We start from the raw sequence: 15,147 nt of genomic DNA, 5'->3' as shown, positions 1-15,147 counted from the left end.
TGTGCGTGATGAATTTTTGTACTGTATTTTCCAGTGTATAAGTTGCATCTTTTTGCTTTCTCAATTTTTCGTTGGTGCATCTTATAGCACGCAGACTTACAAACTGTTTTTGCTATAGCAGCCGATGCTATAGCCATGCGAAGTGTTCTGGGTTGACCTCCTCTGGCCATTTTGAGGGGGTGCGACTTATAGAGTGAAAAATACAGTAGTGTGTGCACACCGAATATGATGTCTCAAGTTCAACGTGTGGCCCTCTTAGAGAACCCTGCGGGGGTTAAGCTGCCTTGCCAAAATTGAGAAAACAAATTTTTAGATGACATAAGTGACACCTGTACGTCCGGGCAACATTTTGTGGTGTGCTGGGTGCCCGGACATCGAGGGTAATGTACTGGCAGACCAGCTTTCCACATCCATCGAGGCAAAAGCTGGCAACGCATCTATGCCTGTCCCCGTTCTCGATATGAAGCCATATCTACATTTGTGGGACACCCATACTTGTAACAAGCTTCATTTAATTAAGCCTCGCTTAGGAAACTGGCCATCGACCACAAAATCTAGAAGAAATGATGTCCTATTCTGTAGGCTCACAATAGGTCACACTTACCGTACGCATAACTACCTGTTGTCTGTTTGCGAACATCCAACCTGTACTAGATGTGGGGAGGCACTTATTGTGCTTCACATCCTAGTAGTGTCCACTAATAGAATCCGAAAGAAAGCATTTTGCTCAGGCCTATAGAGAGAATGTACCCATTCACCCAGCGATGTTTTTACATTATGACCCTGTATTTCATCACAATTCCGTTTTGGCCTTTTTAAATGACATCGACATCTTGCAAGTACGTACTTCGCCCGAGAGATTCGTAGCAGCATCCTCTTCAATAGTGATGCTGCTGCGACCGCAGATTTGAAATGCACCCTCCTCCACGCCCTTGCTTATAAGGGTCCTTGTGAGGCAGTAGTGTCTTGCATTGCCTATAACCTTTATTATACTGTTTTTATGTTACATAACTGTATTCATTGCACACCTATCACATCATTGTTAAGATTTTATTAATTTTATCTGTTTTACGCACCTTTAGTGCACAGGATTTTAGGCCCCTTTTTACAGCCACCTTACACTTACCCACTGTCATTGATCACACCGTTGCTTACTCAGTACACATCTTGGCGCTCTTTGGCCATAGCTGGCCCTTGCGCCACAAAACAACATATATCATTATCATCGACTGTATTAGGCAGTGTTCTTCTGCCGCTCAACTTTGAAAAGGCTTCAAAACAATTCATCTGTCTTAAATTGTTGTTCTCTTTGTGCAAATTGTATCATTACGTGTACAATATTATGAATCTGTTCAAAATGCCATCTGATAACTCCAATGTAGCTCTAGTCGGTGAAATCCTATGTATAGAAAGAATATTAGTATAACACCCTTACATCTGCTAATCTGCCAGCAGTGAAGTCGGTGTACTTTGCAAAGTCATGTGAAAAACAGTATGCACCCTGCACTCTTTCTTACTGTCTACAAAATTTTCCTTATTGGAGTAAGTCATCATTCCTGAATACTTACTTCTCCCTCTGCGTAATATACTGCTGTGTCATGTTCTGCACATCTATCAAATATTACAGGGTAAGCAAGAGGATGCAGAGGAATTCTTAAGCTTCATGCTAAATGGCCTGCATGATGAAATGGTGTCATCAATGCGTTCTGTGAGCAATGGTCTCAACGGTCAGTGCAATGGAGAGGCTCAGCTGCCAGTTGAGCATGTTGATGACGATGATGATGATGAAGGTGCTTGGAAGACTGTCACCCATCGCAATCGACACCAAGTAACCCGTTCAGTAAGTAACTTGAGTTTTCATTGCGGAAGTGCCTGGTTTCTGTTTTTGTTATGTTATGGGGATCGTGCCCAGCTCGCACATTGTGCTTACCTTGATCTCCGGGAACTGCTGGCACAGTGGCAACATGGCGGACACGGCTAGCGTGCCGGAGCTAATTCTCAGTGCAAACCGTGCTTCTCCCTCCTGGGGTCGAGTCACTACGCGAGCATATGTCACCGGGACACGCTAGCCGTAAGTCTTGTAGCTTCGCGGAGAACAGAAGGAAGACAAGAAAAAGCATTTCGGCCTTTGCAATGAAACAGAACTGCAACTGCTGCACGTGCCCACTAGCAGTACTGATTCATATGTTTGAGTTTTCTCCGCATTTACCCTAGGTAAGAGTTAGGTCTTCTCCTGCTGTGCGAAGGCGGGTGCGCTGGGATAGTCCTCTGAAGGTGCGCCAAACGCGGCCAGCTCCTGTGTGGCTGTCAAATGATTCACAATGCCGCTGCCAATTTTCACGAGCCAGTTGGTTGGCATATTCGGGTGAGTCGGCAGTTGCGCGGTTAAGGCGAATTCTGTCAGGCATGGTTTGGCCGCGGTTGAGGTAGATATCTTGGGCTTCTTGCCTTGCCACCCAGATGTTTGTCGGGGACTGGCGTGGAGTCAGTAAGCTGCAAAGTACGTGTGGCGGTACGTCTGGCTTCTTGCAAGCGGTCTAACAACGGCCGTTCTCGGGAGAGATCTCAGAGTGCAGCTCTGAATGCATCCCACTGAATAATGGGAACAGGTGAGCGGGCCTTTGCGCGGCTCAGTGCCGTGAGTTGTATTCGGATAGGGAAATTGTCGCTGCCCCTGGCGTCTGCGAGGACATTCCACGTACCGGTAAGTTTCTGAGAGAGCCAGGTAAGGTCTGGCGTGGTGGCTGATTGAGCCGCATGTAGAGGGTAGCGGGTGGACCTGTCTTGCGAATTGAGCAATGAAAGATGAACTTGCTCGGCAGCTTGTAAAGTCGATGAACCACGGGCACTATCGTGTGCATAGCTCCACGCGCGATGTGGGGCATTATAGTCGCCACCAATGACACAAAGATAGGGAGTGAGGCTTGGAATTTGGGCAAGCCATGATGCGTCCGTGTTGCCGGGAGCTGGTTTCCAGTACACCGACGACACAGACAGTGGCTGGGAGCCAAGTTGCACAATAACTGTTGTGATTTCGCGAGTCACTGTATTTAGGTGAGACGTTGGTACTTGCGTCGCATGAATCGAGCATTTCACGAAAACGTGAGAAAAACCGGGGGGAGGTAGAGTTTGTTGGCGAGTGTACCGGGGTGGTATAGAAGGCTGCTTGAAGATGCGGTAACCGCGCAGGGTGAGTGGCAAGAGGTTAGCTTCTTGCAGCAATATAATATCAGGGACTGGGTCTTGGGCAATCCAAACAGAGAATTCAGTTTTTTTTTGTTGGGGATTCCACGACAGTTCCATTGAAGGATAGTGTAAGGGCTTGCCTTAGCTTGTGAAGCCATGTTGTGCCACGACAATTAGGAGAGGCGAGATGGTGCTCTTCATCCTGGCGAAAACATTTTCCACAGTTTGAGTGAACTGGGTTGTTAGGCGAATGAGTTCGTCTTGTAGGCGACGGTTCAGCCTTACCTCAAGAGCTGCCAGGGCTGCTCGATACGGCTCGGGCATAGCGGCCATCACTTTTGGTTGCGGGGCCCGTGTCGCTGATGCGCCTGGCGTAGAGACTGCAGGCGTCTGTGCACACAAGTTTGGCGAATTTGTTTTCTTTGCTGCTTTATGTTGAGGAGGAGCTGGCTGAGATTTCTTGGTGCCTGTTGAAGTCGAGGCTGCTGCCTGATGAAGGTTTGGGTGATGAGGGAGTCTTGGCCACTCCACCGAGTCAGTGGTATGGCGGCTCAATGGAGGCGGAGACAGGGAGCTGTGGTCGCCTGGTTGAAATGTGCTAACGATTATGTCACTGTTATGATTGGTCGGTGCTGTGGGAGCATTAGTGCGGGTGGGTGGGGGCGATTGGCGATGCCGAGCGATGCGTACCTTGTGTTGGGAGCGACGCTGCTTTGTGAGCTGTTTCTTTAATGGGCAAGAGTTATCAGTGGCAATGTGCGGGCCTTGACAATTTCTGCATATAGGAGGCTGCATATACGGGTGCAGACCGTCGCCTTAGGGCGAAACGGAGTAACCTGCTTGTGATGTAGGCGGCAAGTTATGAAACGTGGGAGTGTGGGCCCGGCGAATGTCACAAGCACGCTGCGGCCTTGGCTGTCGAGTGGACGTGTGGCAACCGGCTTGTGGGTCCGGCAGGCGATTTGTGTGAGGAGCGTGGGGCCATCGTCTTGTCGAAACCATGAAATATGCCCCTCGCGTGGTCTGGCGACGTTGCTTCGTACGGGCGGAATGCGAAATTTCGAACTCCGTCTTGAATGGTTGTTAGCCCGAGAAAACGGGGTATGAGGGAGGGGTTCCATGCGTCAATGGCGATGAGATTCGCCTCGGGCTGAATGCGGATGCGGTAATCTTGGGTTTGAGGGCCTCCGATGGCCATGACACCATCCTGCAGCGCTCCGTGAGGTATTTCCGACACGGCGAAACGCTCGGCAGGCCGGAGCAGGACCGTTTGGCGTGTGCGAGTCACAGGTTGCGGAGGAGTATTCAAGCTTGATGCTTGAATTTTGGTGTGTTTTCGCTGCTGCTGCCATGGGCGGTTGTCAGCTTCCGCTGCGCGGGAGCTCCACACTGCTTGGAAATGTGGTGTTATTGTTGGGGCAGAATTGCTGTCGCCGATGTGGTTGTTGCTGGGGTTTAGCACGTCAAATGGGTTAGGAGAATAAAATCGACTGACCACTGTGCCATGCGTGGCATGAGTGTCCGTTGATTTTAAGGCAGTAGGTTGTATCGATGATTGGGTGCTTGTTAGTGGTGGGGCTGTTATGTCCTCCATCATCTGTGCCGCCGTGAGTTCCGGAGCATTAGATGTGGGCGCCGACGGGTTGTTCGTCTGCACTGGGGTCGTAGTGTCCATTCTCACTTGGGTTGGCTGGATTGTCGAGTTCGGGGGCTGGTCCGCGATGCGTGCATTGGTTGGTTCCATGGCATCGCAGCTGATGTTTCGGTTGAGAAGAAACTGCTGCTGGCGGTATGCATGCAATTCAGCAGCCGGTGGTAGGGCAGCAGGGGATGGCTCGGGAGCAGACGACAGCGAGAGAGTGAGGGGCACCTGAACAGGAAGGCACGCGGAGCCGGCGGGGCTCTGTTCGCCGTTCATCGCCGTGAACGCCGCCGCCGCCGTTAGGCTTATCGCCGAAGCGGCAGCTATGCTTGCCTTTCGGTGCCTGTCATTGCCGATCTGGAGTTCCAACTCTGATGAAAAGTTTTCCAGTAACGTCAGAGGCGGGTAGGAGTATACTGGCCGGTCGAAGAGCAGAGTTTTGAAAGCGTTTCCAGGAAAAAAGGGAATATTGACGGAGCGACTATTCGCTTGCGCGCTCGCAGCGCCCTCCCCCGGCGAAACTGAACGCGCGCTGTGAACAACTATCTCCGATCGCACCCCTGCCCTCACCTACGCTGCTAATGTGAATTACCGTATACAGTCGAACCTCGATATATCGAACAGCGCGGCGATCGCGAAATAGTTCGATATATCCAGAATTCGATATAAAAAAAATCAAGTAAAAAATGCGTCAAAAACTTGTGGAACACAACCAATGAACCAATCATGGTGCAGTAAGTACTCACTTGAGGATTCAAACAAAGCATTTATTGCGTCCGCTTAAAATACTGAAAAAGGGTAGCCTGCTTTTTGTTTGCAATGGCGTGTTTGACGACTGCGTCCTCAATGTAATCCAGGCGATCCACAAGTGATAGGCCGGTGCCTTCAATCGCGCCGCCGCCGCCACAAGGGCCAGAGCAGCTATGACCTCAGCTGATGTAGGGAGCGGGGCATCATCAGAGCTTGCGGGATCCATCTCGGCAGCGTTTTTATTTGGCTGCTCAGCAGTAACTTTGGCGACGATCTCCACATCTGTCCGCTCTGCTGTTGTACCAGTGCTGTCGTACTCAATGTGCTCCTTGGTATGCCAAACGCTTCTGCGACGCTCGACTTCTCGCCATTCTCGACGCGCTGGATTGCTTCTAGTTTAGCAGCAAAAGTCAGAGTCGTCCGTTTCTTAGCGTTTGCAGCCATCGTTACACACACACCACGACGTGCGACAGGCCTAACTCCACACACACGAACACAACGAGGCTACGAGCGCAACGATCGATGCGACCAGGGATGCGACGACGGGGAGGAGCTAGTCCAACAAGTGCAGTGCGTCGACCCGTCGACGCTGCAAGGATGCGGCGTGCGCACGCCGCTACGTTCAAGTGGCGCTCTCGGCGCCATCGATGTGTGCAGTGGTCGTAAACGCCCACCGCGCTGCCGCTAGTTTCGAAAGTGTTGCGGGAAAGCTCGCCGCCTGTCAACGGAGCGCGGATGGGGTGGCCGAGTTCGATATATCCATTATGCGTCAAACATCGTTCGAAATAAAAAAATTAAAAATGCATGCGATTTCCCGCGTGATATAGGAACCGTTCGATATAGGCAATAATTCGATATATCCGTGTTCGATATATCGAGGTTCGACTGTATACTTGGTAATGAACGCACTTTTTTCCCCCAGAAATCCAATGCAAAGTTGGGGGGTGCGTTTATTTTGCGGGGCGAGTTTTATGGCGTTTTATGAGTAAGTGTTCTTTGTGAAACTGCTCCAAATTTGGGATTTAGTGCTCCAAAACAGTGGGTATTTTTTTTTTTTTTTTCGCGTAACCAGCTCAAAATGCAAGATTTTCCTGCTCCAAAAATTGCTCCAAATCCTATTTTGGCTGTTGCACCACTGAAAGTGCCTACAAAGCTCGCATATCTTGCCATTGTGTATGACATTACTCAAGAGCAGCTATACAAAAAATAACATTTGAAATCCTCATGAAAAACTTGAACATTGGCTGAATTTTCAGCCCTCCACTAAAATAATTAAAAAAGGTATTTCAAGTAGTCTCCCCTTAAACTTCATTAACTTGAGGTGGTAATGTTGGATGCTTGCAAATACAAAAATCCCTGTTGAGAATTGTAGCACAGTAAGTCTCAATTTAGACTTAGTAATTTATAGTATGTACCTTTAAAATCTATTAGTATCTTACCAGAACTTCAGCTTTCGAAATTGCGACAGTATTATATCGATGGAAATCATTATCATGTGTTAACTTATGCGCTATTTTGAAGAAAAAATGGTTTGTTCTATCTCCACACCTTCATGCACTGCCGGCACAAGTGTGTAGCCTTTGTCAGAAATGTTTCAGGTTTATTTTATTTTTAATAATATTCACACTTTAGATGGGTGCTATTGGCAACAGGGCACTCTCTTGATAGCAGTATGAGTGCTGAATCATTTTTCCCTATTTTTCAGGCAGAGTATTCAAAATCTCCATTAATGGACATATTTGGAGGTGAAATGCGCTCCTCTGTGACAGCTGATGGAGAGACATCAGCTTCACTTCAGCCATTCTTCACTCTGCAGCTGGACATCCAGGTACTTGGGTTATGTCTTTCACGGTCTCTTCTTTGTCATTTTAATGTGAAGCACTCTTTTTAGAGTCAATGCACTTTTTGGCAGGTGAGCCTATCTCGCTGTTTCCGTGGGTGGATCCCAGTGATAATGCAGCCTTAAAATGTGCCGGCCTACTTTGCTTTCAATCTTATATCTTGACAATACAAATATTCTTAGATTCACTATAGCCTGTAATCTCTACATAACTGTTGTCAACAAATCATAAATGCTTTGCATTATGTAGCTGTCAACTACAGTTAAATCTGCGAAATTTTTTTTAGGGTCGCTTTTCATGCACGGTAAAACGTTAAATTTGTAGACAATCTTTTTTCTTGTATCTGTATTACTTTAACGTTTACAGAATTTTTTTAATTGTCTATCATTTATGATTAATCTGCTCATTGAGCTGGAATACTCAAAGAACTATACTTACACTGTAAATAACTATACATAATTGAATAATTTCACAAAAGCCAACTTCTAATTACTTTAGTGCAAATATTGCCATACACAAATTGAAGCCAAAGATTTCACTTGGAAAGAATTTTGAAACTAGCACCAGTTTTGAGATTAGTGCAGTCAAACTTGCCGTAAAAATTCACAGTTGTCTCACTGACTTCTTTAACAAGAAGTCTTTTTATACATTGAAGTTCAAAAGTTGTTAAAACGCCAAGACATTTTGTTACAAACATTCTGATTGCATATCTCAAAACTGGTTTCATCCTCAGAATTCGTTCCAAGTGGGTATGACTTTAAATGTCACCGGCTACAATTTGTAAATTGCAATATGTGACATAAAGTAATTGAATTAAATTTTATTGGCAAATATGACGTAATTAGTCAGATATTTTTTTTTCAAAAAAATGTCTGCCTCAAGTAGAATTGCGCTACATGTAGCAGGCCATTTTTAAAAATTATGTTAATAAAATAAAACATCCTGTTTACCAATATTCTTGTCTTTGTGCCCAAAATTCACTTTAATGAAGTGGCTTCCGTACTCCTTGACAACTTGGCAAACATTGATAATGCAGTAGTGTTTCTTCACACTGCCATCAACAGCCCTCTTCAATTCATTTGTAGAACGTTTGTAGAAACTAAAAAGGGATTAGAAATTAAATTTTAGCTACAGTAGTTTGGCAGATACACAAATGGCTCTAAATGGCTGTCGGGCATTTGTCATGGCTGTAGCCCCAGTTCGCAGTGTGGCATAATTGCCGAGCTGTAATGCAGGCTTTACTTTACTTTTACTTTTTTTTTTGCAGGATGGAGTTAAAAATGTAGAAGAGGCATTGCTGCACCTCGCTGCTGAAGAGAAGGTGCAGAACTACCATAGCAGCAAGAGCAACAAAGAGGTATGTGTATATTTGAGACATTTGTCAGTACTCTCGCTTCTAAGTCAATGTTTCAACACAACTTCTTATTAGAATTTGCGGAAAGAAAAATGCCGCCATTATTGCTCATTGGAAGTGAAGACTCTTCAGCATGACCTTAGCGATAAGGTGCCACCCACGGAATGCTGAAACGTTACTGAGGCACCATGCTGTGGCTTGCATCATATCTGGGGCGCGATCTTGTACGCGTTCCAAAATGGAACGGAGGCGTTCCGTTCCATCGAGCCGCACACGATTGGTCAATTTGAACGTCGCGGTTCAAATTGACCAATCGTGTGCGGCTCGATGGAACGGAACGCCTTCGTTCCATTTTGGAACGCGTACAAGATCGCGCCCCAGGTTAGGTACAATTTAAAAGCGGCTAATAAGAAAATTGGGCCGTTACCAGCCCTGCAGCTTCGCCAAGATTGTTTCAGTAATATATATATATATATATATATATATATATATACCGGGTGCGCAAGGTATTTGAGAACACAATGTTGGCTTCAGGCAGAGAAGAATATATCCAGCAAAAATAGACATATTTTCACCAAGCTTTGTGAAATACTTCTCTTACGGTTTATTTCCACAATTACTTAATGAATCTGCCATCCGCAGCAATAACCGATTCAAATCGGCTTCGGAAACGGATGAATACACGGATCAGGTAGATCCTTAGAGATGTTGGCCATTGGATCAGCAATGGCGGCCTTCGGCGATTCTTTTGTATTATGTGGCTGTTTTTTGGCCTCTTTCTCAACGACGCCCCAGACATAGTAGTCGAGCAGATTTAAATTTGGAGAACTAGGAAGTCACAAGTTGCGAGTGACGGGGTCGTAGAAGTTGTCAGCCAGCCACTCCTGGCTGACTTAGGCGGTGTGGGCGGGAGCTGAATCTTGCTGAAGACATAAGGTCTTCCTTTTGAAACAGTCTCTATCCAGGGCTTTACATTAGTGGCAAGCACCTCCACGTACGCGGCAGCATTAACGCAGAGTCCTTCTGCAAAAAAAAGTGTGGCGGCATGACGTTGCTCTCATTGCTGACACAGCTAACACCATCACAGACGACGTAAATTTTGTGTGCATCACTGTAGGCACCTCATCAGCGCTTGTGCAAAGCCACCTGTCGTTACGGTGGTTAACTCTTTGCTCTTGGTCAAAGTTCTTTTCATCTCGGGGGAAAAAAAAAACAGCATTCCAGGCTCCTCAAGTCTCTCCAGCTTGCTTAGCAAGCGCTTTGACCGGAGCAGACAATTCTCCCGAGCTTTATTGGACATGAATTGCCTCTTCCTCATGACATAGGAATGGTACCTCAAGTCCTCGTGCACAGCGAGTTTGACTGTCAACTCTGACTTGGAGCTCCTTTGCAATGGCCGGCATTGACTTCCCTGGGTCGTCAATCACGATGACTTGCACCCACCAGAAAAAAATTTGGGGTTCTGATGACGTCTGACCGCTGACTGTGCTTTTGCCTTTTCGCCACAGATGCCACGTCACCGCCAGAACATATCAGTTCAGTTACCTTGCAAGCGATAGACTTCGCCTCGTTCAGAAAGGTGTCAATTTCCATGTCGCTATGGTGTGTGGCTAGGGCGACGAGGACTGCATGGCGTTTCATTTCCTGCGTCAACCTGTACGCTTCCATCTTTAAACAAACTGCACAGTATGAATAAGGGGTCATCCAACAAGAAGCCGCACACGTAGATAGATATGATGAGCCTGCTGGTGTCTATGGCGATGAGGAATAGTGTTCTCAAATACCTTGCTCACCCGGTAAATGCAAGTGCCCCATTTATTGCCAATTTAGACAAAGTGAGATTTCCTTGCAAGTTGGCTTTGATTTGAACCCCTAATAACTGATTTTCTTGGTCTTTTCATTGTTGCCTAAACCGCCTTTGATAATTTGTTTTCTTTATTTCCTGCTGGTCCCGGCATTCTGACAAAAGTGATGTAACGTACCTCCTGTGAAAATATTTCGACACGCATTTGGTGTGGAAATAAGGCACTTGCTTGTTTTAATTGGTGTGCCACATCTTTTTCAGGTGGATGCATTGCGCAGAACTACCTTGGAAAAGCTACCGCTGGTGCTTATTCTTCATCTAAAACGTTTTGTGTATGACAAAAATGGTGGCTGCAAGAAGCTTATGAATGCCATACAGATACCTCATCAACTTCAGCTTGACCGCAGTAAGTACTGTGAAGTAGGCATGAAATTTCATCATTGTCTGACCTGTGCGTGTTCTTTGTTCTCAGGATTGGTGTCGTCCAGCGAGAGGTCAAATAAGCAGCAGCGCTGCTATTTGCTATTTGCAGGTAAGGGAGGAAGGGGGGGGGGGGGGGGGTAAGAACATATTTTCAGCAAATATTCAGTTGTATGTGCTGATTACAACAGTTTTTTCTAAGTCAATCAAAAAAAAAGTTGCAATTACTTTTGTGTTATAAATTTGGGATTTGACTTGCAAAAAATGTACTGCATCAAGAGAGCTAAAATTAAGCAGGTATCTTCCTGAATGTTCAAAAGGATGCAAGTTTGCATTTTGGTGTTTATACTGTATCTGTATTTTAGCTGAAGAAATGTGAATTTTAATTGGTGATTTCTACAAGATTTCAAAATGTTGGAGTGTCTGTCCTACACTATATCATAGCTTTTGTGCACTCTGAATCTCTAGCATTCACCACCCAAAAAAAGAAATCAAGAGGATTGAATGAGTAGCAGTGACACAGTGCTGCTCCCAAAATTTTATGCTTGGATTTTTTTATTTATTTATTTATTTATTTATTGAGAAAAATGCAAGTAATTACAAAAGGTGAAAAAATGACATTTTATGCTGCAAAACCAGGTAGTTTTCTTCTGAAGCAGCCCTGAAGGCTTGTTTTGGCAGGAAAGCAAGCTGCGAGGATGCTCTTTCAAACAAGACTGAAATGGCCTGGCTATGATACAGTTTTGGAATGGCAAATGACACAAAATGGGCCATTTCAGTACTTTCATGGGCAGAACTGAGCGTTTCATTGGACAAATAGTGTTTTCGGCCTCAACGACGTGTCATATTGAGGTAGTTTTTTACCAGCAGGTGCACCCTGATATGGAAATTAGAAAAATAAATTAAAAATCAATTTCTGTGAATTTTTTGTCTTCACACCCATTTGCCCCCTTAACATGTTACTAGCGCTTGGTCAGTGCTTTAATCTTTTTAAAATTTTATTTCAGTATTAAGCCACAGTGGAGAGCGCACAGACAAAGGTCATTATGTGACTGATGCCTTCCACCCAGCAGGACGCACATGGCTTCGCTGTGATGATGACAATGTGACACCCATTGCCCAAGGCGAACTGCTGCGTTTTGAGAACTCGTCTCTTGTGCCCTATCTACTCTTCTATCGACGTGCGGACACTGACCATCAGGCTAGGTAGACAAAAAACCAGTTTAATAGGACATTCAAAGGCGGACTGGGCAAGGCATTGCCAGCAAGTGGTGGGCCAGCGTGTGCATTTTATTTTTTTATTATTACTTTCTGCTCTACTTCTCTTGTGCAAAGTGTGGGCACTACCTATACAGTCTGCTTTGTGCCGTGTGTGTCAATTGGCGTGTAGTTTGCTGCAAGTTCTCCGTGTGTGTCAATTTGCGTGTAGTTTGCTGCAAGTTCTCTTTTTTTAACAAGCTGCGGCACTGTTTTTCTTTTTGCCGACAATGTGTTACTCTGGTTTTGTCTGTTTGTGTGTGCACAGCTATTTATTATGGGCCTTCTCTCCTTGCATTCATTTCAGAACCCGAGTGCTTTTCGTGATGCTTTGGTGCTGGGGGAGGAAGGGTTGGCTTAAGGCTCTTCCTCCCCCAGCTAAAACTTGTCTGCTGGCAGCCACCCTGTTGCTTTGCAGTTGTGTATGTGCATATGTACATAAGTGTTATGCAAGGGCATCAAGCCAGAACTTAGTGCTGTAGTACTACTAGCTGCAACATGCAGACTCTTTAGTGTTAATGATTGGAGTGCTTTCCATGCAAAAGAAACTCACATAAGTGCCTCATGATTCATAGTTCTTGGTATGCTACTGTACTCTTATGCAACCAGTCTAAAAGGTGGACTGTTTCTCCCCCCCCCCCCCCCCCCCCTCTTGAACAGACATGGAAAGCCTGTGTAGGCATCATGTAGGATTCCCTATCCTAATGCTTCCATGATAACTCAGTTCTGTGCTCTTGTATCCCTTCCCCTGCTCCTTATGCACACGGTGCTTTCAAAGATATTACTTAGTGAAACTTCACTGGTGTTACACATCACTGCACTAATCTTTTGAATTTATTGTGACCCAGTTTATATACTGCTGTCTTTCATTTTTGAAGCTGTTTAACAGCTTAATTGTAACTAAAGTAACGCTGTCATCTTTAAGCATGTGTTCTTTAATGTAAAGGAGAGATATTGTTATAAAGATTTTGCTTGTTGTCATATATGTCCTGATGATAACCAGGATTTAAAAAGCAGCCACATCTTGCATGGATGGTGAAGACCAACTTTCATGCTGTGATGGATGCTACAGTATCTCTGCCAATAAGTGTTAAAATTTGGTATTAATTTTTGGACTCAGGACTTCTTTTTACAGAATATGCAACAGGTTTAAAAGATTAGTTTGCCTTGCAGTTCAAGCTAAAGAACAAGAACACATTGGCATATGTTTGCACCAGTAGTACTCATGGTAATGGTAGCTTAGGTAGCTGGGTGACATCTAAAGGCAGGTCACCCCACATGCACCATAATATCAAGTTCATATGCCATGTATATTCTGAATCTTGCTCATTTCTTTTTCACTTGGAAGTTTCTATATCATGAATGTTCACAATTCGCTGTGTAAGTGCGCCTCATTTATTTGCACTGTGGATCTTTTCACTTGGCTTTCAGTGCACACGAATGTAACTGTCAGGTCAAATGGTGTATCGAAAACTTGGCTCATGTTGTATGGGGTGTTCTGTACCGTGCTTGTGAGTCACTCCACATGGTCGGTGTTCTCGGGACTGAGAAAAGTGCTTGAGAAACTATGCTTACATGTTTACTCATGAATCATAAAAAGTTGTGCATTGCATTGTTCTGTACCGTGCTTGTGAGTCACTCCACATGGTCAGTGTTCTCAGGACTCACAAAAGTGCTTGAGAAACTATGCTTACATGTTTACTCATGAATCATAAAAAGTTGTGCATTGCATTGTTTTTGTTGTAAACTTTTTTGCTGGTGTAAAGTGCAACATCGGTGTATGTGAGAGAGTGACTTAATTTGCATGGTGACCCTGAACCTACATGCATAGTTCCCCTTTGGGTTTGTTGCTTTGTGTTTTTCACACTGATCACTTAAGTCAGGAACAGTGCCTTGCTATATTATTAGAGCTAGTCAGTTTGCATTAGCTTTGCTGAAAATGGTTTGGTTGGCTGGGGTGTTTCCTGTAGGCAAACATGAGTTTTTCTGAGAACATTTTCATAACTGTACATACACACTGATGCAAGCAGCATGCTTTGTCCCTCTTGTAAAGATATGTAGGTTGTTCCAATTGTGTGTGCAAAGTCACCTTGTTTACCCATAAGTTAATTGAGGAATGTCTGTTTTGAGTGCAAGCTATATAAGAACTACACCTGCTGTTGGCAAATTTAATACACAATACGCAAGAAGTACCTCAATTAGAGGACTATATATTTCTAATACTGTGTATATAGTAGTTTCACTTTAAGAAAACTGGTGGCAGATTTTTAGACATGTTTTAAACTTGTTACTGCTTGAAATTCTGAAGCGAATAGGGCTGTTTTTATGTTCATTGAGTGATTTGCAGTGGGTTACTTTTTTTTTAAATAAACTATAAACCTGCCAGGAGTGCTTCAAGTTATTGCCTATGGTGGGATTTTCTTTCATTTAGGGCAAAATAATATTGAAATGCAAGACATCGCGTGAATAAAAACATTGAAGGCTTCTCTTAGTCCTTGTCTCCCAACAACGAATGCTTCTTGCTGTGAAATGCGAGTCATGTACACAGCCGATACGGCCTTTCCGTGGACGAGTGTCAACATGCCAAAACGCCAAAACATTGCAGGACTGGTCCCAGACAAGCCCAAGGCAACGTTGCATTTAACCATGGCCTCGAGGTTCTACGTCGCCCGATCTGAGGCCATTTACTTAAACTGCCACTCGTGTTCGCGAGCTGTGAGTGGTGCGGTTTAACGAGCATGGCAATGGTGGGTGGTCAGTGCATGGATTTGCTTAAGCTTCCTTTTGCTGGACCCGCCGTGGTTGCCTTAGTGGTTATGGTGTTGGGCTTGAGCACGAGGTCGCGGGATCGAATCCCGGCCACGGCGGCCGTATTTCGATGGGGGCGAAATGC

The 15,147-nt window shown here is 45.1% G+C and overlaps 1 protein-coding gene across 1 annotated transcript in view; it reads left to right on the top strand.

Annotated features, from left to right (window-relative positions):
* The window catches only part of LOC119431221 (ubiquitin carboxyl-terminal hydrolase 10-like), a 64,425-nt gene extending 49,682 nt beyond the window's left edge, over positions 1–14,743 (top strand). The window contains exons 11-16 of the mRNA XM_037698698.2: positions 1,628–1,840; positions 7,284–7,406; positions 8,687–8,776; positions 10,839–10,983; positions 11,050–11,109; positions 12,005–14,743. Coding sequence (XP_037554626.1) covers positions 1,628–1,840; positions 7,284–7,406; positions 8,687–8,776; positions 10,839–10,983; positions 11,050–11,109; positions 12,005–12,207 — 834 coding nt within the window. The 3' untranslated portion in view covers positions 12,208–14,743. The remainder of the gene's footprint in view (positions 1–1,627; positions 1,841–7,283; positions 7,407–8,686; positions 8,777–10,838; positions 10,984–11,049; positions 11,110–12,004) is intronic.
* Positions 14,744–15,147: the final 404 nt, after the last annotated feature.

The sequence above is a fragment of the Dermacentor silvarum genome, chromosome 1, assembly GCF_013339745.2.
Source record: "Dermacentor silvarum isolate Dsil-2018 chromosome 1, BIME_Dsil_1.4, whole genome shotgun sequence".
Classification (NCBI taxonomy): Eukaryota; Metazoa; Arthropoda; class Arachnida; order Ixodida; family Ixodidae; genus Dermacentor; species Dermacentor silvarum.
Note: the sequence above shows the minus strand (reverse complement) of the source record. Positions and strands in the feature narration are given on the sequence as shown.